The 23,698-nt window shown below is 39.2% G+C and overlaps 1 protein-coding gene across 6 annotated transcripts in view; it reads left to right on the top strand.

Moving 5' to 3' along the window:
• LOC122863195 (CD2-associated protein) overlaps nt 1-23,698 on the top strand; it is a 77,579-nt gene that overhangs the window by 33,734 nt on the left and 20,147 nt on the right. For 5 of the 6 annotated variants that reach the window (XM_044169421.1, XM_044169424.1, XM_044169419.1 and 2 more), the window contains 8 exons: nt 2,817-2,917; nt 3,756-3,891; nt 4,876-5,054; nt 7,760-7,847; nt 8,322-8,416; nt 12,278-12,376; nt 15,037-15,073; nt 18,852-18,914. In XM_044169421.1, coding sequence (XP_044025356.1) covers nt 2,817-2,917; nt 3,756-3,891; nt 4,876-5,054; nt 7,760-7,847; nt 8,322-8,416; nt 12,278-12,376; nt 15,037-15,073; nt 18,852-18,914 — 798 coding nt within the window. The remainder of the gene's footprint in view (nt 1-2,816; nt 2,918-3,755; nt 3,892-4,875; nt 5,055-7,759; nt 7,848-8,321; nt 8,417-12,277; nt 12,377-15,036; nt 15,074-18,851; nt 18,915-23,698) is intronic. The other variant, XM_044169420.1, reaches the window with a different exon arrangement.

The following is a 23,698-nucleotide window of genomic DNA, read 5'->3' as shown; positions in this document are numbered from 1 at the left end:
TGATGTTTCTTGCATTTGTGTCACCACTTTTATGTGATATACGGTAGGGGTGTAACGGTACACAAAATTCATGGTTCGGTATGTACCTTTGTTTTAGGGTCATGGTTGGGTGCATTTTCGATACAGCAGGAATACAAAAAAAAATCCAAAAAAAATTATTTTTGTAATTTATTTAGAAAAATGTTAACATTTAACAGTGGCTCATTGGCCATGATTCTTACTGTAACAGTTAATGCACTCAAATACTGTCATATTGTCAATAAGAAAAAATAAACAACAAATAAATAACACAAATGTCAGTAATGCTCCATCATAAGACTGTTGATAAATCCTGAACAACTGCAGCTTGTGCTCGTTTATACAGAGCAGCACAACAGACTGACTGAAATGCACACGTGAAGGCACGTTGTAGCGTGGCTCAAGCACTTTGACCATATGCTTAAATTCTGTATTCTCTACGAGTATGGTCGCATATCTGCAGCGATAAATACTCCTATAGCATTAGTTATTGATTTGGTACGGTCTGAATCTGCAGTGAGAGGCTGCCTGAACGCTGTGGGGAGAAGGACTCAACTTCCAGTCTGGTTTTGTCTCGTTCCGCTAATCAACACATTCGGGTGATGACATGTTTGGTGTGTTTCCACAGACATACTCGACTTCAGCTGAACAATGTTGCCATACAGTTTGACACTCATAGTTGCCCACCGCAACTAACCGGGAAACCGTAATGCTCCCATACAGAGGATCTAAATGTCACAGGAGTATCCTCCAGCTCTGGTCTCTCATTTGTGTTTACCATTTCGAGGCAGCGACACTACATGAGCTTAATTAACTGGGCTAAGCCTACTAGCATGCTACAGCTGATAGACAGCAACTGGTGCTCTGCCAAAAGGTTCCAGATAAAACACACGCTCTAGAATTTCTGTTCTGTGGGTGCGAGTAGTCGACATAAACAGACTATTTTGACAGTAATAGTTTGGGTCACAGGGTGTACCGATCCGAGGAAGTCGCATACCGAACGTCCTGTACTGAACTGGGGCGCACCGTTAGCTCAACTGGTATAGCGTGTCATGTACCAAGGCTGAGTCCTTACTGCAGCAGCCCGGGTTTGAATGCAGCCCTTGGCCCTTTGCTGCACATCATCCCCGCTCTCTCTACCTTTCATGTCTAACTTTGGCTGAACTATCAAATAAAGGAAAAAACAAAACCGAATGTCCAGGCCAAGGGTGTATAGTGTGGGGGGGGCAATGGCCCTTTCCCTACTACCCACCTTTTTCCAGCACCCTTGCTAGGACTACACCCATCTTTGAACTCGGCCTTCATTTTGATTTTCGCAACTGCATCTTGCATGGTTGTGATGCTGATGTGTTGACAAAATCTGTCGACAGACAGACGGACGGACGGATGGACAGACGGACAGGACAAGACAAGACAAGACAAATAAACAACCGACAACACTCGATAGTTCCCGCTACAGTAGGTGTAGTAGGCCACACGGGCAAGTCATTTAACGGTACTTGACACACAAATCATGGCTGGAATAGTGTTGTGTGGCCGAGTCCATGACACTTTGTTTATTTCCCATTCACAGAGCCACTGCTGTGTACAAACACCAGAGTTGTTTTTTTTTTTTTTTCAGCGTACACACTGAACGGACAGCTAGTGTACTGTGAGGAGATATTGGCTGAATTTGACAAAAAGACATGTATTGGAATAGAATCGCATACCCCACCTTTAATTCCAGCTGAGGACCATTCTGTCATCTGCAGGCTGCATTGCCTTGTATAAGTCTTGTATGCAGATGTGTAGCACCACACAGCTGCATGTCTCTGATAGAGTGACAGCTGAGCTCTGGGTTAGCTCCCCATCATCCCATTGGGTATCGAAAATGTAGACGACTGCCCAAGCGTGTAACTGGCATGTATATATTTGAATTTAGGGACAATAGTATTTGGAAGAAGCTCATTATGACATCATAAAACACAGAAAAGCCCAGGCCAAGATTTAAACCCAGAGCCAAAATAATGTGACATATCTGTTATTACTTGGTAGAGAACAAGTGTGTATCTTAAGAACATTATTTTTTTTCTACCCTGGGCCCCATTCACATTAAACATAATCTGCTACTCTTACCATGCAGCAGTGACCACTCTGATCACTTTATTAGTTGATCAGAGAATGAAAATTAACACATTCCAATATCCCTTTTTTGTGTAACCAGCCATTCTAATAGAAATTTGCTATTTAGTATAAAGGTTTGCTTTCCAATTTGGGCATTGAAAACATGTTCCTGCCCAGTGTCACTAGATTAACTAATTGTCGGTAAATGGGAACCAGGTTGGTGCTGACTTTCCTCAGTCTGGACTTGAAACTCTGGTCTCCATTGTAACAAACCTGTCTCACATACATCAGCTCAGACTGATGCAACATCTTGTGCTGTTAAAGTTTTTTACACATTCACGTCAACACCATTTCTTCTTTGGTTGTTACATTTTATGTGTGCAGCTCTGCTTGTTCAGCGGGGCGTGTCTGCTGCCTGCCACTGGATCACCTTGCAAAACAGTTCCAGAGTTCCTTGTGGGGTGGGGTTGTTGATTGCCCTCCCACTTCCTGGATTTACACCTTGCTTGCTTTCTCACCTGTCCCAGTTCTCATGCCGCCCTCTTGGACATTCATGAGACAGAGTCATGCATGTACACACAGCCAAGCTCTTCCCCTTTGATAAAAACAAACAGACAGGCACAAGCTCCTATACACATGTGAGGCCATGCAGCAGGTTGGTTGACTAACTGGTGTTTTCTAACTGCCTTTCACAGAGCCCAGGAAAAGACAGTGCAAGGCGCTGTTTGAGTATCAGCCACTTAACGAAGATGAGCTGGAGCTGAAAGTTGGAGACATCATAGACATCATCGAAGAGGTACTTTTCATGTATGCATTGACTTGATAGATTGTAAATGTATACTATACTCTATCTAACCAAGTCACATTAACTGCACCTTCTGATATAACTGTTTTCTTTTGGAAAGGTTGAGAAAAGTAAGTGGGAATGCAGTTTCTTGGGATATCCACATTGGCTTTGGCCTTTGTAATTGCTGACCTTTTAGTGTTTAGGATAAACATGACACCATCAGTTTTTGGTGTGTAATTTGAGACATGCTTGTGTAGGTGTAACATTACAACCACTTAATGTGTTTAATCACTGTAGACACACCAAATGGTTATTTGTGGCGCTGTCAAGTCATAACAAGTAAGGACTTGCAGCAGACAGCACTGAGAGTGTATACTGTATTAAACAAGACATGCTAATAATAAGTTTGTTGAAGGTAAAATGTGGCGTGATGGCCTTTGAACAATAAACAGATCAGGTGTGTATTACAATGTAAACAATTGGTCTTAAATTATGATAATCTTAATTCTACTAATTGCAGCAAATACAAAACATTTCACAGTTTTTATTCTGAATTTTGTTTTGTTTATTTTGAATGTACTTGGCAGGGCTGGATATTGTTTTTTGTTTTTCAATGAAGAAAAACTTTGTATCATATATGTGTTGATTGTATATCTATCATATATCATATATATCTTACTGTATATGTGTATCATTAGTGGCACCAGTGGAATTTTAGTGGAACTGCTACCTAAGACTTTACTCCCTGAGGTACGCAGGACCTCAGAGCCACCAGATTTTTACATTTAAAAATACAGAAAAAAACATTTCCATGTCAGATGGTTTAGTGAATATCTTCTCTGTACAGGTTGAAGAGGGCTGGTGGAGCGGCAGCTTGAACGGCAAGTCAGGACTGTTTCCCTCCAACTTTGTCAAAGAGCTGGATGCCATAGGAGAGGACAGAGAGTACAACTGCGCCGCAGCAGATGAGACAGGTGAGACAGGTGAGACAGAAGCAGCAAACAAGCAGGGCCTCATTAATGTGAAAGGTGAAGTTAGCTGGAAAAACACCAGAAAAGGTGTATTGGAATTTCATGTTTGGTTAGACACAATATAAAAACAAAGCTCAAGGCAGGTGCAGTTGCTGCAGTTCAGTAAAGTGATTGTTTTTCTTGTTCTTTGTCTGGCTGTCAATCTGTGCAGAGCGCCTCCTTTTACCAGTTCAACTGCATACATAATTTTTCAGAGAGCAGAGATGATTACTTTCTCTTATATCTCATTCAGGCATTTATTCTCTGGTTGAGATATTGGTGAAGTGTTTATGCAGTGCATTTCTCACCAGTTTTTCATGGTGTTCTTTTTTGCATTATGGCCATTAATTCATTGGCAGTAAAATTGAGTGTAGTAATTGAGCTGTTCAGGGGTGATTGCAATCCAGCTGAAACAAGCCTCAACAAGAAGTTTGGCTGAGGGTTCAGTCTGCAGCTGGATGTTTCTAAGCCTTTGATCTGCTTGAGTTTGATTTGCTAGTTATATGACTGGGATGTACAGCAGCTCTTTAAACAGTATGTGTGTGGTGTGTGTGCGTGCACATTTGAGGATCCACAGCTTGAGTTTAGATATTGTATGACTAAATGTGAGCTCCATAATGAGGAAATATTATGTAGCATCTAATATGATACAAATTCCCTATCCTGCATCTGTTTTTCATTAGAGCTGTGGTATATTATTGACATTCATAATTTTTTATGAATGAATCTTTTCATTCATTTGTTTAGGGACGTTATAATTTAAATAGTTGTTTCTACACAAACACAATTTTAGCACCTTCTGGTGGTTGAAAGGGGAATAAAATGTGTACTTTCCAAGATGGATCATGTATCCTATCCTACACAGTATTGCCACAGGGGAGAAAGCAGCAAGATGTGATACTTAAGATTGTGTGGATTAATTCACCATCAATTCACCCTGTTTTATCTCCTCCCCAGATGGAAGTGCAATGGAAAGCACCGCCACCCCCACATCGCCTCAACCGGATTCAGGGAACGGAGTTGTTGCTCAGCCCAAGAAGATCCGAGGCGTTGGTTTCGGAGATATTTTCAGAGACGGGTCAGTCAAACTAAAGGTCCGACTGCCAAGTCCCGAAACAGAGGAAAAGAAGGGGAGAGTAAGTGTGATGCAAACTTTGAATATACAGTATATGTAACACAAGAAATGTTGTTAAAGCCCAACTCCATAGAAAAGCATTATGATATATCCTTTTTGTATATTTACATATGTGACATAAGATATTAGCAATATTGGTGAAAGAAACAGAAATGTTAGTCCCTGTGGTTTATTGTTGCATATACGGTATATAACACTGCAAAATGTTGCATACTCGCCAGTGTTAAAACGAGCCAAACATTTGGAGATATTGACTGTCAAACATTAAAGAAACTAAAGTTGAAATTTTCCGTTTTTTAGAAATATTAATAATAATATTTAGAAATATTTTCTGAGCAGCTGAATGAGCAGCTGAATTTTATTGAAAAGTGACATTACCAAAGCACTTTGAAATTTTTAAACTTTTTCAAATATAGTACAAATTCAGATTCAGTACAGTATTCTTGTTAAGACATATTTTTCGGTGTAAAGATACAGAGAGACATCGAAATTTAGCTCTTACAAAGAGCAATCATTGTCCTAGTTTTGCTCGTAGATTTAGACATTTCATTTAGATTGAGATCAGTTGAAGTGCTGATGAGATCAATCAATTTGAAAATTATATATGTATGGGGGATTAGTGTTGTGTTGCATAAAATTTTAGAAATCTGCACTCCCGCTGTTTTCTGTCAACCAAAACTGGTCGCGGAGGCTCTGCACTTGCTATATTTAATAAGCTAACACCATAACAAGACCTGCAATATACCACGGCCTGTTGTGAGCTATTGCTTAAAATTATTATATTCAACCGGAGGCGAGTAACAAGAAGAAGACAGCACTGTGAGTGAGAGAGAGGAGGCGGTGCTATGTGGGCACTGCAGTGGTGTGTGTGTGTGTGTGTGTGTGTGTGTCAACTCGCTGTCGGAGATAAGAGAGAGCGAAAGTGCAGCTGGTAGCTGTGTATCGATAGTGCGGAAAATGAGTATTGAAACAGTTTCAAAAATTCGATATAATAATAAACAAATATTCGAATCGATATGTATCGAAAAATGTATATTTGTATATCGTGCCTGAATGTGTATTTTTACTGACTTTTAATGACTCAAAGCAGCTCCAGTCCACTGTGATACGATGAAACAGCCAATCAAATGCTTTTTATGTAGGCCTGTTTATTATTTACCTATTTTATAGAAATAATCTAGTCAAAGTCATTTATTACATAGATTTCTCATAATCCATTCACTCTGGGATCTTGTTGAGCTGACAACATCAGGCTATTTAATATTTCCCCACTCATAGCCTTTCTCTTGCTGGATGAATACATGCACAAAGCAGCCTGGTCATCAGATCTTATTTAGCAGCAACTTGTGCAAATCAGATTAACTGTCGCTGGTCTCATTTACATATTTTGTCTTAATTAGTAAAATACATTGTTGTAATGCATAAATGTTGTGCTCCTGCCCGTAATTTGCAGCAGGCCAAGTAAACATCCCCCTTATTCTCAGTAACTTCTCTTAACTACATCTATATGACGTATGTTATCTATATTCTCTGTCTGTGTTATTTTGGAAGTTTCCCAGATCAGCCTGACACAGATTTACCCTTAGAGAGGTTGGATGCTTACTGTCTTCACTGATGGAACATACCCAGATTCATGTGAAGTTTCTGTTTGTTGTGAATACACTTGTTTTGCTGTCATCAGCACATGTGCATGACATAGAATTCAAGCAGGAAATACCATTCACACTGACACACAGTTTGCGATTGGAGCTTCTCTGTATGTCATTTTAGCCAGTGTGGGAAAAAGGAAAACCTTAAGAAAACCCAATTTTAGATTTATTTTTCTGGGTTTTTAAAAAAATGTATTTAATATTTTGAAATTGACATACTAAACACAAGGAAGGATATATTCAGGTCAATGGCATGTTGATAATTACATACTGACATGGTACAGATTAGCATGTAACTCCGTTCTGAAATTCCCCCCTCTTTTCCTTCTGTTTCCTCTTCACAACAGCCCTCACACTCTCTTTCACCACTAACACGGCTTCCTTCACTTTCCTTCACTTCTCACATATCACCACATGTCTCATGCTCTTACACTCTCCTCTTTACAGCCAAGGATATCTCCATTTGGCCTTACCCAGCCCACATGATCCACTTACTGCTGTCCCCTCTGTCTGCAGTAGTATCAAGGACATAAAGCATCCTGCTTGTTTTCAACTTCTGACTTATTTGGCAGTTTTTGATGATTTTCTGTAAATCCAAAAAGTTCTGTTACATGCCTGTTTGGTACTTTTAACAGGTTAAACCCAATACCAAGCATTAATTCCTGTTAGTATCACTGCATAGTAGTACTCCCTTTTTATTTTTATCTTCTTTATTTCCATGTAGTCTTTTTGTGCCTGTGACTCACTAATCATCACTTAGAAGTTGTAACATCAGACATTCCCTGTAAAGCAGAAAAGGTACAAGTCTTCTATGTTTCTCTGTTCACTTTATTTCAGTAATTATTCTTTCTTTCCATATCCTCCACAATGCTGCAAACCCCATAATTAACAGCATCTTTCATAAACATTTATACTTAATAGCACAGAGTCATGATCAGATTATTCCGCTCATTCGGTTCAGACGCAAACTGTCTCATAGACAGGACTCCTCCACATGAAACCACATTTCCACTCGTTCGATAAATCATTTCCATCTGTATGGTTTGCTTCATTTTAGCCAATCCCATCATTACCATCTGCTGCAAAACCCGCCCATCCAAACATGACAGACTCGCAGAGAGCAGACGGAGACAGCAAATTCAAAGGTAAAACATTAAAAGTACTAAAAGGATACTTTGACATGTGGACAGTGTATTTAATGTCACCACATTCTTGTCAGTGTGAAAGAAAAACTGTTTTTCTGTTTTACTTATAAAGTTGGCATGTTAGCATCTGTCATTAGTTACAGCTCCACTGTTTAGTTTCGATATGATGAACCATCACTTGCAAATACTGAAAACGTATTTAAACTTTTACCAGTTATTAAAAAAGAATTACCCTTACGTAAGTGAATTCAACCCTTGTGTTGTATGTTTGTTTGGGAGATATGATAGGATGTTTATATCCCAGAGAAATATGTCAACTCAGACGTTCCAGTTTTAAGACATTTGTGCTTGTCTGTGTGCTTACATGAATAATAAATAGCTGTACAGATGTACATCTAGATTGCTCTATTTGGTTTCCTTGTGTGTGTGTGCCTATGAATCCTTGTTAAGACCCCATTATTTCTATTTCCTCAGCAAAAGAGTGCTGTAAGGTCACGTTTGCTTTTGAGGCTACGAACGAGGATGAGCTGAGCATGAGAGAAGGTGATATCATCCACATCCTGAGCAAAGTAAGTTTTCACTACTTTATGCATTAAAGTTGTGGTATTAAATGAAAAAACAACACTGCTGGGTTTATCTGGGAACAGTACAAAAGTGAACAGAATGAGTTTCTTCTGTGTCATCAGTGAACAGAACATCTAAACCAGAGGAAAGGAACAAAGCACTGAGCCATGTTAGCTGAACTAACCTGCTAGATTGGTTGTCTTATATCATCCTGCGTGCTTCCTCATGACTGCAGAACTGATTTTAAAGTTTGCCTAATAGCTCAGCCAACATTTTTTATATATATATGTACTCTGACATTGGGATGTCATTCGGGCTTGAGAAGTGTAGTCGAATGGTGACGAAGAGAGGGAAGGTAGTCCACACAGAAGGGGTCTCACTCCCAGAATGAACAATAGCAGACACTGAGGATGGTTACAAGTACATTCGAATACCACAAGCAAATGGCAACCTCGAAGAGGTAACAAGGAAAACAGCAACTGCCGAATAGGTCCTAAGAAGTCAGCTCAATGGCAAGAACAAGGCCCAGGCAATAAACAGTTACACCCTGCCAGTGATCAGATACCCTGCGGATAATAAGGTGGCCAAAGGAAGAGATACAGACCACAGACGTTAAGACACGAAAGCTCCTCACCATGCATGGTGGGTTCCATCCCAAATCCAGCGCCCTGAGACTGTACGCTAGCCGTAAGGAAGGCGGCCGTGGACTAGTGAGTGTGAGAGCCACTATCCAGGATGAAACATCCAAGATCCACAAGTACATCAAAGACAAGGCCCCAACAGATGACGTGCTAAGAGAATGTCTCAGGCAATGGGGAACAGAGGAAGAGGTGCTGGAGGAGGGACCATCATGGGAGGACAAACCCCTACATGGGATGTACCACCGGAACATAACTGAAGTGGCTGATATCAAGAAATCCTACCAATGGCTAGAGCGGGCCGGCCTGAAGGACAGCACAGAGGCACTCATCATGGCTGCACAGGAGCAGGCCCTGAGCACCAGAGCGATAGAGGCACAGATCTACCACACCAGACAAGACCCAAGGTGTAGGCTGTGCAAAGAGGCCCCTGAGACAATCCAGCACATAACTGCAGGGTGTAAGATGCTGGCAGGGAAAGCATACATGGAGCGCTATAACCAAGTGGCTGGCATAGTGTAGAGGAACATCTGCACCGAGTATGGACTGGAAACCCCGAGGTCAAAGTGGGAAACGCCTCCAAAGGTGGTAGAGAATGACCCAGCCAAGATCCTGTGGGACTTCCAGATCCAGACTGACAGAATGGTAATGGCGAACCAACCAGACATCGTGGTGGTGGACAAACAGCAGAGGAAAGCCGTTGTGGTTGACGTGGCAATACCAAGTGATGGCAACATCAGGAAAAAGGAACATGAGAAACTAGAGAAATACCAAGGGCTCAGAGAAGAGCTGGAGGAGACTTGGAAGGTGAAGGCAACAGTGGTGCCCGTGGTCATCGGAGCACTCGTGGCAGAGACCCCCAAACTGGAGGAGTGGCTACAGCAGATCCCTGGAAGAACACCAGACATCTCGGTCCAGAAGAGTGCAGTACTTGGAACAGCAAAGATACTGCGCAGAACCCTCAAGCTCCCAGGCCTCTGGTAGAGGACCCAAGCTCGAAGGATGAGACCACCCGCGAGGGTGAAGGACCACCCATGCGGAATATATATATATATATATATATATATATATATATATATATATATATATATATATATATATATATATATATATATATATATATATATATATATATATGAGAGAGAGAGAGAGAATTTCCACAGTTCCAAGATAATAATCCATGTTTTAGGTAGAGTAAATGTAATAGCTACATAGCCTGCTCCAAATATTTTTCCAACCTGTCAGGGGCAGTAACATGACATCTGTGTCTGCCCTCAGTCCCTTCTCTCAGCACTCTCCAACAAGGAAAAGCTAAAGCTACACCAATGATTATACGTGTTTTTCCTTGCCGTCGATCACTTTCTTTTTTTGACTGTAATCTTTCCTCTGACCGCCAAGTTTCTTTTTTATCTGGAGCATCAGAAACATTTCTTGGAAGCTTCTTAGGTTTTACTCCTAGCTGCTGTAGCCTAATCCGTCGCAACGGTTGCTCCAGAGCCATGTAGAGAGAGTGAGTTGCAACATCTCCATTCAATTTTAATTCAAGTGGCTTTATTTGCATGGCTCTGGGTGGCTCCCCGCTTCTGCTCTGGCTAACCAGTCATTGCTGGTTGGCTTATAACGCATCATTACCAGTGCGTCAGCGCAGGAATTACAACAGACACTAGATTTACAAATTCTGTATACTGCGAAATATAGAGATATTTACCTACTCTACCAGTGATAGGCTTAATCATCATTTTGTAAACTCGTTTGGCAAGGGCCAATGAGTTTTAACACAAGTATTAAAATGAAATATTCCCTTGGGAACACTGAACACAATTTAGACTTGAAAAAGAATGTGCACCTTTTGATAAGAAATATTTCCTTGTGTTTATGTTTTACTAATTTTTCTTTAAGAGAGTTTAAATTGATATAGACAGTGTATAGTGATAGCTAGTTGTACTTAATAATAGTTTAGAGTCTGTAAGATGATGTCAGCGCTGTAAATGGATAGATATTGTGGGTTAAGTTATGTTTTTTCCTAACAGGACTTCGGTGTTCCCAGCAAACCTAGTGGTCAGAGAATCTATCCTGTATTAGCATTTGGATCATTTGAAAATCAACAGAACAGACTTACAGCTCCCTTGTAAGAGAAATTAACAGAAGATATGCACTGATAAGAAGGATTATTCTAAAACATTTTCTTCAGTTTAAAATGTGAGTCAGCACATAGAGATTTCTCTGCTTTTTTGTTTTCCAAAGTTGTCTTAGAGTAAATACAGTTAAACCAGTGTTGCAACAGTACATGGCCCATTTCCAGTGTTCGTCTCACAGTTACTGTATGAAACTTTTCATGTGTGAGTAGGGTAATGGATGTTTGTCCAGACTGTGATAGAGGAAGAGTGATTTGTTCTGAGAAGACAGCAATGATCTGTCGTTCACTGAGCACATTGCATGTCTTCATTTCCTTTTTTCATACTTGTTGAGGCATGTACAAATAATGCGTGATCGCTGGGATCAAGGGAGAGCTTTGTTTCATTCTTGACGCTTTTTGTCTGGTAGTATTTTGTCACTTTGATTATTTCATTTGACATTATTGTGCATCCTCTAAAAGTATGCATTGTCAGTAGTTTAGCATCTTCCTGTCACACCTCTGTGTTTTTTTTTTAAAGCCCCCTTTAGTCATCTCAGTTGACTAATTTAATCCAGAGAGCTGGCCCTGAGTCCCTCCTGTAGAGTCATACAGGAGTAAAGGACTACAGGGCAACCAGCCAGCACATAATGATCCTCTGGCTCAGCTCAGCTGCCTCTGGCATGTTGTTGAGGAATGATGACTCCGACTCAGGAGTTATTATTTAATAGCAGGAGAATGTTGACACATAATCATGACTGCTTCAGGTTCCCTGCCAAGACTATTTTAGAAAGCTACCACCATCTAGTGGAGACTGTTGAGAAGTGCTTGTAAAATGATCATAAGTGTTGTTTTTGTTATTTTGCTTCTACTGTTCTGTGGAGACAGTAGAAGCTTTTTTTTAATTAGAGACATTTTTACATCTTCCTTCCTTCCTACTACAGTAGAGTGACTAACATTAAATGGTGCTTTGTGAAGTTGTATTTCTTTTCTTCTGAATCTGGTTCTTGCTGCTAAATAAAGGCATATTAGAGAGAAAGAGACAAAGTAAAGACCACAAATTGATAACTAAAGTGTTGTCACCTTTCGCTCTTCTTTTATGCGTTCTCTAACAGGACACAGGAGAGCCTGGCTGGTGGCGAGGGGAGATCGGGGGCAGAGAAGGTGTCTTCCCTGACAACTTTGTAGTCATGCTGTCTGAAGCAGAGAAAGAGGTGAGATCAGAGAATGAATAAAATTAACTTTTGGCAACTATTTTGATAATTGATTAATCGTTTTAGTCATTCTTTAAGCAAAAATACCAAACATTTCCTATAGTTCCAGCTTCTAAGTTCTGACGATTTGCTGCTTTTCTTTGTTTTCTGAATATATTTGGGTTTTGGACTTTTGGTCGTACAAAACAAGCTATTTAATGACATCACTTTGGGCTCTATGAAATAGTGATGGGCATTTATAACTATTTTCTGACATTTTATAAATTATATCATTACAAATGATTGGTGGATAATAAAACTTGAAATGTTCTGTGCATCTATTAATGTTATGAGGTTTTAGGTATGAATATCCTGTTTTTTTTTTTTTTTTAAATCAATTGCAGTTTTACATAGAAGTCTCTAAAATCAGAGATTAAACCAGTCACACAGATGAAATGTCAACATTTGTTTTGTTTTTATTTTTTTACTTTTTAAATGATGAAGGTCTTAAAATGGAAATTGGAAATGTTTCATTTTAATGTTCTTCCACCAAGATGTGTTTGCAGATATGAATGATACTGAGCAAAACAGGTAAAATAAAACAAAACATATCATGTCAAGTGGGAGATGAGATAAAATGAGCAGTGTGAGGAATGGTTTCATTATTGTCTGAACTCTGACATATGGTGTGTTGTACCTTAAATCATCTAATTAATATTATGAAGCAGTAAGCACAACTTAAGTTTCCCACATCACAATTGCAGAAATCCTGTTTGATGTCTTATGAAGGCTTTTCCACATGGGTAATAAGATAATAATAATCTGTGGCTCAGGTGGTAGAGCGGGTCATCTACTAATCAGAGGGTTGCTAGTTTGATTCCTGGTTCAGTCCAGTCAAAGTGTCCTTTGGCAAGATTCTGAACCCCAAATTGCTCCCGATGGCTGTGCCGCTGATGTGTGATTATGGGTTAGTATCATTGTGAGCGCTTTAGATAGGAAGCGTATCACTGAGCAGTTGGCACCTTGCATGGCAGCCTCTGCCATCAGTGTATGAATGTGTGTGTGTGTGTGTGTGTGTGTGTGTGTGTGTTAATAGGTGAATGTGACAAGTGTTGTAAAGCGCTTTTAGTGGTCGTTAGACCAGAAAAGCGCTGTGTTTGTAAATACAAGTCCATTTACCATTTGTTTCTGTAAGTGTGAATTTGTATATGTATAAAAACAGAAATTTACCCCCCTGAACCAAAATTGCAGACCCCTGATAGATTTCCATTGACAACTGCCATTATGTGCCTCTCCTTCGATCACTTTCCACAGTAGATGGAACCCCTTAATGTTTACATGCTGGTCAGAGTACTGTAAGACCTATGCCATATGTGTTTGCCATTGCAGTCAGCAATCCATGTTTGATGCTCTTGGTATTGCAGGATTCTCATTGGAATTACAGAATCTGCTTTTAAGGCCACACAGAGCCCTAAAAGCCATGCATAAGAGTTTTTACTTCAGTTCAGTTTCACTTACCCCACTAATGCATGAAAACTACTAACGCTCTGTTCTGCAGTTCTTTAATGCTATTTGATGTACTACAAATGACGATGATTTTACGTGATTGTAATGATTGGAATGTGAGGGTGAGACAGCATTGATTAAATATTGAGCGGACTTTGATTTTCAGATTTGATTTGGCTTATATCTTTTACAATTGAAAGGTGCTTAAGGAATAGTTATGGTTCACTACAAGCACAAGTAGAAATAACATTGCTGGTTTGAATGTTTATGATAATGTGGATCTATAATTAACATTTGATATTAAGTAAAATTAAATGTGTGAGAGGCATCATTAAACAATCTGGCTTCAATTCACCACCTCACCATCTCCATCGCCAATTTCCCCTGTCTCAAAAATGTGCGTACACATGGGTCAGAGTTTACTTACAGGTGCGCACATTGTCCTGTAAAGTTTGTTTTTATAGATCACAACTTTTGCGTGGGAAGTGGCGTACGCCTCTTTCAGGCCCCGTTTTGTGTGTACGCAACACTTATAAATGAGACCCCTGTACAGACAGCGTTACATTAGTCGAACCTACTGAAGTCCTGCTGAGATATAAGTCCTTTAATTCCTTTAATGGCTATTGAAGTTTAGGTCCATGACAACACCAAGATTTATGGCTTGGTTTGTGGTTAGCAATACCAAGACTGAAATTTTACTGTCTGTGTTAAAGTGGATCTCATTCACCTTAACAAGAGCAGTCTAGAGAGACTACCAAGCAAAACCAGCTGACTTACTGGAAGAGTCTGAACTTTCTTCAAGTCTGCTGTTGAAGTGCATATTCATCCTGTCAGTTGCTATTGACACGCTGTCTGACTGGTGAAATCTCTCTACAAATGATAAGGGAAAAAAACATATTGTATTGGCACAAATTGTATTCAGCTGACAACTTTTTTTTCAAATAGCAAAGTAGGAGTAGTAGTAAGGATGGAGGGAGGGCTAATTCGGGAGCTTTTTCATATACAAGCTGGTAAGCACGGTTGAACTCAATGTCATAAGGTCATAAGTCATTGTTTTTATATTGATTGCGTATTACATCATATATTGAGATAATAGATGTCAGTAACTAGTCATCTACTTCCACTTCGATGCCACTCTGACCTATTTTTCCTCTCCCCTTTTCTCCTCCTGTCAGAAACCGAAGAAGCCACCTCCACCATCAAAAAGCATAGGTAAGGAACACATTACACCCTCCACCTCTTTAAATGCTATCAACTCAGTGGTAAGTATGAGGAGAAGGTGCTACTTGATATGTCTTGCAGTGGTTCTTTAACAAAAGCTCACTAAATATTGAATAAATTCAAGGAGGCTTGACACATATGTTCGCTTCTTGATTGGGTCTTGTCAGTCACTACGTGTCCTTCCCTGATTCGTCACACGCCTATTACATGTCCCTTTTCTGGAAGAAAGTCTCGACTACCAGTTGCTCCTTCAACATGGGTAAGGAATTCCAGGCGATGCTGACCTTGTTGTCTATGCCTCATCGTCGGTCCAAGCAACGAAATATCTGGTCTTACTTTTCGCCTTTGCTGTTTCTCGTTCGCAGTATTTACTACAACTGAGCATCCACCGGCAGAGTAGACAATCTGCTTCCTGTTTACACCGGCCCGCTCATGCCCAGTGTACGTGAATAGTCACGTGATATGCGTTTTCAGGCGTGTTAGTATAGACAGAGATTATTTCTGAAATGCTCGTCTAGATGGAGATCGTTTTTGTTTTTAAAATGCCGTTCTAAAATGAAAAGCTCCAGCTTACTAATGTCAAAGAAAAGAACAGGTTGGAAAAACTTGTTTTGGAAGGTGGAGTGACGAGCCTTGCAGATCCTGACAGCCTTTATGATGGCTGGGAATATTTTTAAAATATTACGCTGAAAGAACGAAACCTTGTCTGGCTATCTGATGGTTGTTACGTGTGAAGGGTGTGACAGTTGCCTCTTCTAATCACATAGCCAAGTCATACTAATTAAGGTTTCTGCCATAGACTGTATATAAAAAAAAAATGGACGTATTGTCCGTGACGTCACCCATAGGTTTCTGAAGAGCCATTGTGAAGCTCAAAGTGGGCGGCTCCGGTGGCTCCAACCGTCACCATCTTGGCAGTGCCTGACTCCGGCTGATCCAGAAATGGGCAAAGAGGTGGGGCTGAGGCGGGCCGAATGAAGCCTGGTTGATGACGCCACCTAGGCACCCATAGAATGTAATTTAATACCTTTTTCACGATCATACTGGCCAAAGTATGATGGAAAACTAATAGGGAATATTTGATCAAGAATTATTTCTGTCACATTTTTTCAGTACTTCCCAGCAGTAAATAACAATAATTCCTAATGATATTAATTATATTCGTGCGACCTGGACCTGGATAAGCGGCAGAAAATGGATGGATGGATTAACCAACGAAAAATGATTAACTTATTTAAGTTCATTTAGGGTTTTGTTAACAGTAGTGACAGTGTTTGCTACAGTTCCGATGGTGCTGACTGAAACGTTGAACTGGTGTCCTGCTGCACAATCCACCGACGAAACAATCACCTTTTTAGTTTATAGTTGCGTGACATCTCCCGACAGCATCCAATCACATATAAAAACACATTTTAGCACTAACAAGTAGGCAAGACAAAATATGTAAGACTTTTTAATACCTTTTATTTCTTTAAGATTTTTCAATACCTGCAGATACCCTGCAAATGTATAATTGGGCATGACAGTAAATAATAACAGTATATCAAATATGTCTTGATTGATTATCTCGTGATATTGTTCCTTATGTCTTTTGTGTTTAATATTTTTATAGTGATAAACAATCATTTGAAGATAAATGCCAATAGATTAGTAGCATACAAAGGGATTCCTAAAAATATAATTTTAGAGTTTATGAAGTGATTTCTACAAATTCAGGTCGGTTAACATGTCATATTTCTTCAGCAGAAAAATATGTGTGTAAGCCAAGTTTATCTTATTTCCCTAAGCCAGTGGTTCCCAACCCCTGGGCCACAGACCAGTACGCGGCCACAGAACATTTGCAAAGAAAACAGTATGACTGGATGGAAAACAAAAACGAATAATAATAACAATCACATAACTTTTTAGGTTATTTTTGTGGTCAGGACACTGAGTTTGAACTAAAGTAGGTATGTCTTTATTAACAGTTTTATTTTGATTTGTCACAGTAGGACCTTATCTGCCTGGCTCTAGCTAGTGTGGCCGTAGCTTGCTTTGCTAACATTAGCTAACTGACCTACTGAAATGACTAGTTTACGTATGCTTAGTTATAATGTTAAGTGAGAGAGCATGCTTTGAAACTCGCTGCCTCAAGAACGCACGCACTACGTTCTTCCTCACGGGTCAGCTCTGGTCATGGTATTTGTAAATAGGAGACTGCTGATGACTTGTAAGATCGTGATAAAACTGTGCCACGGTCCATCACTATTACGTTCTGTGCTCTCTTACAAATATTCTGTCTTCTAAAAATCATTTTAATTATCAACACCCAAAATAAATCAGAACATGTATGAAAACCAGTCATCACCCACTCAATCTCGGAACCCATCGTTTATTGTCTGACAACGATTTAGCTGTTGTTTGTTTTGGGGCTCTCAGTGTAGCCAGTGGATATCCGGATAATGGATATCCACGCCATGACTTCCTCGTCAGACAATAGTTGATGGGTTCCAAGATTGCATTTTGGCCAGTGCGATTCACCTCTTTTGCTCTCCACATGGACTGTTCACCTGCATGCAACCAAAGCCCGCTCAAACGTCATTAGTCAATGCTACTCGCACTACAAACGAACTACAAGCGGAAACCAGAACGCCTCCGATGCCAAAATCTTGTCCCCTGCCTACAGATTCTGCATTCATATGCTGCAGATATCTGTTTATAGAGATTATCACCCACTTAGTGGGTGCTGTGTCCTTGAGTTTGAGATTATCTGCAGAGGAGGTAGGGAGACAAAAGTCTTAAAGGGGTGTTCTAGTAACCAAATGTACAGTTCGCAAGAACAGTGTCAGTATAAAAACAGTGCATGAAGCAAAAAAGGTTGGGAACCCCTACCTTTACCTGATGAAGCAAACTGTGTTTCTTGTTTGCATGATGTTTCAGAAATCAGATTACCGCTGAAAACAGTCAGTAATCATATAACTTAAGTGCATGTAAACATACTGAGGTCAGGCAAGTGGTTTACAAGGGAATTTACAAGGGAGGGGAATGTTCATGTGCAGAGGTCAATAGTGGCTATTTTTGTTTTTTTTCATAGAAAAGACTATCTCCTGACACTGTCAAAGTCGCCAAGTAAACCAAGGGACTAAGCCTTAAATGCAGAGTTTTAATTTAACTCAATACTTATCTGTTCCAGATTGACATGTGGTTTCTCTTAAAGAGTTTTTTAGTTTTCCTTTCACCAAAGTCAAATGCAGCATTTGATGTATAGCAGTTTCATGGTGGTTCAGTGTTACTGTAACCAGTAGTGCTTTATATCAGCACCAAGATCTCCAGTTTGCAAAATGCACACTTTCATTGTTGTTTTCCTGCACAGGAAGTAACAGAGTTTGCATTCATATCCTTCTACCACTGCATTGTGTTTCAACTGCATCTGTGTATGTCTGTTTCTGAGACATCAGTGAATATGTGTCTGCACACGACTTTCTGTCTGTGTTGAGATTCTTTTTAATAAGTGTATATCTCTCGCGCAAACAAAACCACAAATGAGTGCATGTAGCTATACATGCTCAGTACTGTGTTTATGTGCCAGATAGAGATAAAAATTGATCTATGTGTATGCGTGGTAGAGGTGTGTGTGTGTGTGTGTGTGTGTGTGTGTCAGAGAGCAGTGGTTTTATTTGTGATTGTACTTGTGAAAGTGTGTGTGTTCCTTCTCATTGTCTTGCGAGTCTTGAGTCAGTCAGGTCAGACAGACGGGGTGATTATCTGTGGACCATGTTTCGTTTTTCAGCTTTCAAGCCGGAGGTTCCCAGTGCCGACAAGAAGCCTCATCCCATCAGGCCAGAGGACAGAGGTAGGACTCTCACATCCATCTTTACCCTCCCCAACTCAATTTATCCTCTCATGTCCTCACGTTGTTCACAGCTTTGCAACACACAACAGAAGATACCTTTTTTTCTTTTTTCTTTTTTTACATTTCTTTCCAAATTTGGGACACTCTATTCCTTTTGCACCGTGGTCCATGTCACCACTAACTCCACTATTGACCTGGCTAGACAGACCATTTTTCAGGGGCCATTGTGTTTCCTTTTTATTAATCTGAGTCGTCCTCTCCAGTGGTGAAAGAAGTACTCACATCATTTTACTTAAATAAAAGTACCAATACATTAATATAGAAATACTCCATTACAAGTAATAGTCCTAAGTTAAATTACAGAGGTATCATTAGTAAAATGTAGTGGAAACAGTAAAATGTCCCCTGTGACTGATATATTATTACATATCACATTATTCAATCGTTAACACTGATGCATCAATTTGTAAGCAGCATTTTACTGTTGTAGCTACTAGTTTTAACTCTAAACCTAGTGAGTAAGAGTCACAAGATAAATCTGAGGGGTTGTGAGATGATTAATGGGGGTAAGAAAGACACAAAGTTCTGCCACACAAATTTGTATAAATTTTTTGGACTGGATTTCATCTAAGAGGTCACAAGCCAAAAAGGTTGGAAACTCTGGTTTAATCTCTAACAATGCATTGTATTTTTAAAGATTATCACATGTTTTTTATGTAAAAATCTTAATTTGAAAAGTAAAAGAAAATATTAACAATAGCTGTCAGATAAATGTAGTGGAGTTTATTTCCCTCTGAAATGTAGTGGAGTAGAAGTAGCACAAACAAGAAATTCTCAAGTACCTCAGAACTGCTTGAGCAAATGTACTCAGTTACTTTGCACCACTGTCAGTCTCCTATTCGTTTCCCTCAATGGCCTTGTTTCTACACTCTTTCTTTCAGTGTATTCAACCTTCCTACTTTTGCTCTCCGAGCTTCAGCTTTTATCTTCCATAACTCATGCTGCTCTCCCTCCAGGTATACTTGGTGTGAGTAGCAGTGCCGGCAGACACATAAAGACAATATAGTCTCTTTAGTCACTGTTGCATTTGCACTCATCCTCTTTGCTCTTAAGTCCATCACTATTGTGTTGTGTGTGATTCTAGCAATGCTCCTTTGAGAATGGAAATTCTGTGCATTCTGGGCTGTTGTATAATGTATTATTGCAGTAATGTGAGTTTAAAGTGCAGAAAGCACAAATTAACATTGCATTTTTAAAATAAGCAGCACAAAAGCTCCACAAGAACTAAACTTGGGGCTGAAACTGTTTGAATAAATTAATTTTGGGATGTTGCTCTGCTTTGAAAATCTTTGAAAATTGCTCAGCACCCCTGAGGAAGGTGGGTGTACTGTACCACCACTGGCAGCATTGGAGTTAAAATACTGTCAAATTGGCCTGCTGATGCAAATTGTTGGATAGACTAGAAAACTATCTGAAAATTAAAAAAGAGGAAGATAACAGTCATTGAGCTATAGGCCTCATCCATAAGGGCTCAAAAATCATCCTCTTTTCCTGTAAAGTCCCAAGTTGTAAAAAAGCTAAATGTTTGTCACCTGGGTGGATATGGTTTAAAACAAATAAGAAAACTTTGAAAAGACATTCACACAATCATTTTTTTGATGCTGATCAGTAACCAGTCTGACTACTCTGACCCGTAAAATTCTGAGAGAAGTTTTGAGGTACAAGTTTGTATCCACCAAAATTGTCCCTGCAGTTGCTTGTAATTGTTTCTTTTGCTTTTGCTTTCTGACTTTTTCTGTTTGTTTGTTTTTCTCTGAGCTTCAGAGAGTTTAAGCTACATATATGTTTTGATTGGATTTGTTTTTGAATCTACTGAATACAGAATTCACTTTGGCTATATAGAGCCTTTTTAATCAATATTAGAACACATTTATAGTAACAGAATAATTATAGTTCATTGATATATAATTATAAAATGGGGATGGGTAAAATAAATGTAGATCAGCAGAGCAGAGAGGCCGCAATGAAGACAGTGAATCAGGTGAAGTGAAGGTAACGTTGTACTTAAGTTCACGACAACTCGAGTAAAAAGTCAAAAAGCGATTTTCCCACCTACTTTGTCCGCAGTTGTTGTTACAATTCAATTCAACTGGGCTTTATTGGCATGGGAAACAGATGTTAACATGGCCATAGCAAACTAAACACTGCAGCATTATATTTTTTTGTGTGTGTGTGTGTGTGTGTGTGTGTGTGTGTGTGTGTGTGTGTGTGTGTGTGTGGGTAATTCACTGTTCACTTGTGGCATGTTGACATATATTGGGCAGCAATATATGCCCTGTTTCCTTCTCCTAGGAGTATTTTTAATTTAGAGAGGTAATTTAGCTCTTTGAAATCTGAGATTACAGAGTTGAACTTGTTAAAGTAAACATTCCTTATTTCACTGAATGCTGTACGTTGTAGGAGGAAGTACATCTCTGTCTCAACCTCACCTGTCAAACAGTGATCACATATTCTGTTTTATGATATATGATATTTTTTGTGTGTTCCTTTTTTGATTGCCAGTTTGTGGTCACTGAGCCTGTACTTGGTTAGGATCTGTCTCTGCTTTCTATCTCTGACAGTAGAGAGATATTCGGCCAATTCATAATCTCTTTTTAGGGCCAGATAACATTCTAATCTACTTTGGCTTTTAGTTTCCTTTTTCCAATGTTTCTTTAAGTTGTGTTATAATTTGGTTTACTCTGACTGGTGTTTGGAAAGCAGTGTTGTTGTATAAATATTTTAAGCCAAATTGTGAAAAAATTGGCATTTAATTGGAATTTGAAATTTAGAAAATGTTCTCTTAATTGCATTTAGAGCTCTTTGAGCTTTTCCTTTTAGTGAATTCACTGCTATGTTGAAACTTCCTGATGCTGTTATGGTTATACCAAGGTAGGTATAACTCATACTGTGTTCAATGACATGATTATTAATGGTAAACTGGTATTTGTTCTCCTCGCATCTGTGGTGTTATTGAAAATCATGACATTAGTTTTCTTCATATTTACTGCCAGGGCCCAATTCTGGCCCGATCATGTCCAACTGTTGCTGTAGTTCTTGTTTGGGTAGGAGAGTAGAACAAGATAATCAGCGTAAAACAGAGACTTCACTAATCTATTTAGGAGGGAAAGGCCAGGAGCAGCACACTGATCCAAAAGTCCAGCAAGTAAATTTATATACACATTAAATAAAGTCAGGTTTAAGTTGCAGCCCTGACGCACCCCTTTTGCTTGGTGTACATGTTTGATAATTGAAGTGTGAAGGGTGTATACATGGTCGGTGGTGCAGTGTTTTGGGAGGAAGTGGATTCGATTTTTACTCGAGACAGAATGCTCTTCAAGGAAATCTAGAATTCTTTTATTTAGAATACCTAGACAATTGCTGACACAGATGCCACAGTAGTTACCAGGGTAGGATTTGTCCCCACTCTTATGAATGGGGGAAATGAGCCCTTTGCACCAGATTGTACTACAATCAGGAAAACATCCTGATTGTAGTACAATATTGAACAACTTAATCACTGCACCCTGTATGTCTGGGGTGCTGCATTTGAGCATTTAGTTTTTAATGTTGTCTTGAACACAAGCTTTTCTTGGCTGGAGAGACTTTATCTGTGTGGTCAATTCTTCCAAAGTAATTGGGAATTCAAGAGGGTTTTGGTTATCTTTAATTATTTCTTCTAATGTTTGGAGGTTTTTTTTAAAATCTGAATTAATTAGATTTATTGGTATGTCTTTGTACAGATTTTCAAAATGTGCTCTCCAGATGTCACCATTTTGGATGGGTAGTGCTTGTTGGTGCTTTGTTTTGAAGTTGTTCCACATATCCCAGAATTGATTTTAATTAATGGCGTTTTCAATATTTTCAAGTTTCTTGTGGGTATCATTTTGTTTTTTGTTCCTAATTGTACGTTTATATTTGTTAAAAATGTCATTGTACCTAATGTGTAAGGCTGGGTTGTTTGGTTGGTGATGTTTTCTCAAGTCTTTTCTGATGGTCTTGATCAAGCCATTTGTTGGCGTTTTGCTTTTTAATAGGCTTCCATTTTTGTTTTATAAGGTTAGCTTTAACAGCTGATTTATGAAATATATTGATATCATCAATAGCCTTTTTTACATCATCTCTGGTAGGGACATATTGATTTTACGAACAAGTTTAAATGAAAGCTATCTCTATGTAGACTAACTGTGTTTGCCACAAATCTTAAAATTGGGCAAATTTGGTAAACTTAGCTGCTGGCTGAGACAGCAGCCCCCCCTCCAAGTCAGCCCCTCCTCTCTCTACAAGCGGTACCTGCCACCCGGCAGTGAATCGCAGCAGCAGAGGAAGGGGAACAGAGGACAGGAGGAAGGACTGATACTGAATGATGTCTGTGTTCTTCAATCTTTCTAAACTTCACTCAGTACTTTGATGTCACAATTATTAGGCTACTTATTTTACTGACATTTTAGATTTGTTTCCACTGAAATATACTGGAGTATTATTTAGTGACTTTGCTGTTGTGAACTTTACTGTTGCTGCTCTAGAAACAATATTTAGTTATATTTAAAATATACATCAATTTTAATCCTGTTCTGAATTTATTCTTTTTTAAAATGATAATTTAAAAAAACCCAATTATTAAGTAATGAAAAAGAACAGGCAAGAGTACTGATAAAAAACCAGGTTGATAAGAGTATGGATAAGATAAAGATACAATCCTAACGATACCCACCCTTACAGCTGGTTATAGATTCACCCTAGCT

The sequence above is a fragment of the Siniperca chuatsi genome, linkage group LG16 (assembly GCF_020085105.1).
Source record: "Siniperca chuatsi isolate FFG_IHB_CAS linkage group LG16, ASM2008510v1, whole genome shotgun sequence".
Lineage (NCBI taxonomy): Eukaryota > Metazoa > Chordata > Actinopteri > Centrarchiformes > Sinipercidae > Siniperca > Siniperca chuatsi.
This window is presented reverse-complemented; position numbering and strand designations above follow the sequence as displayed.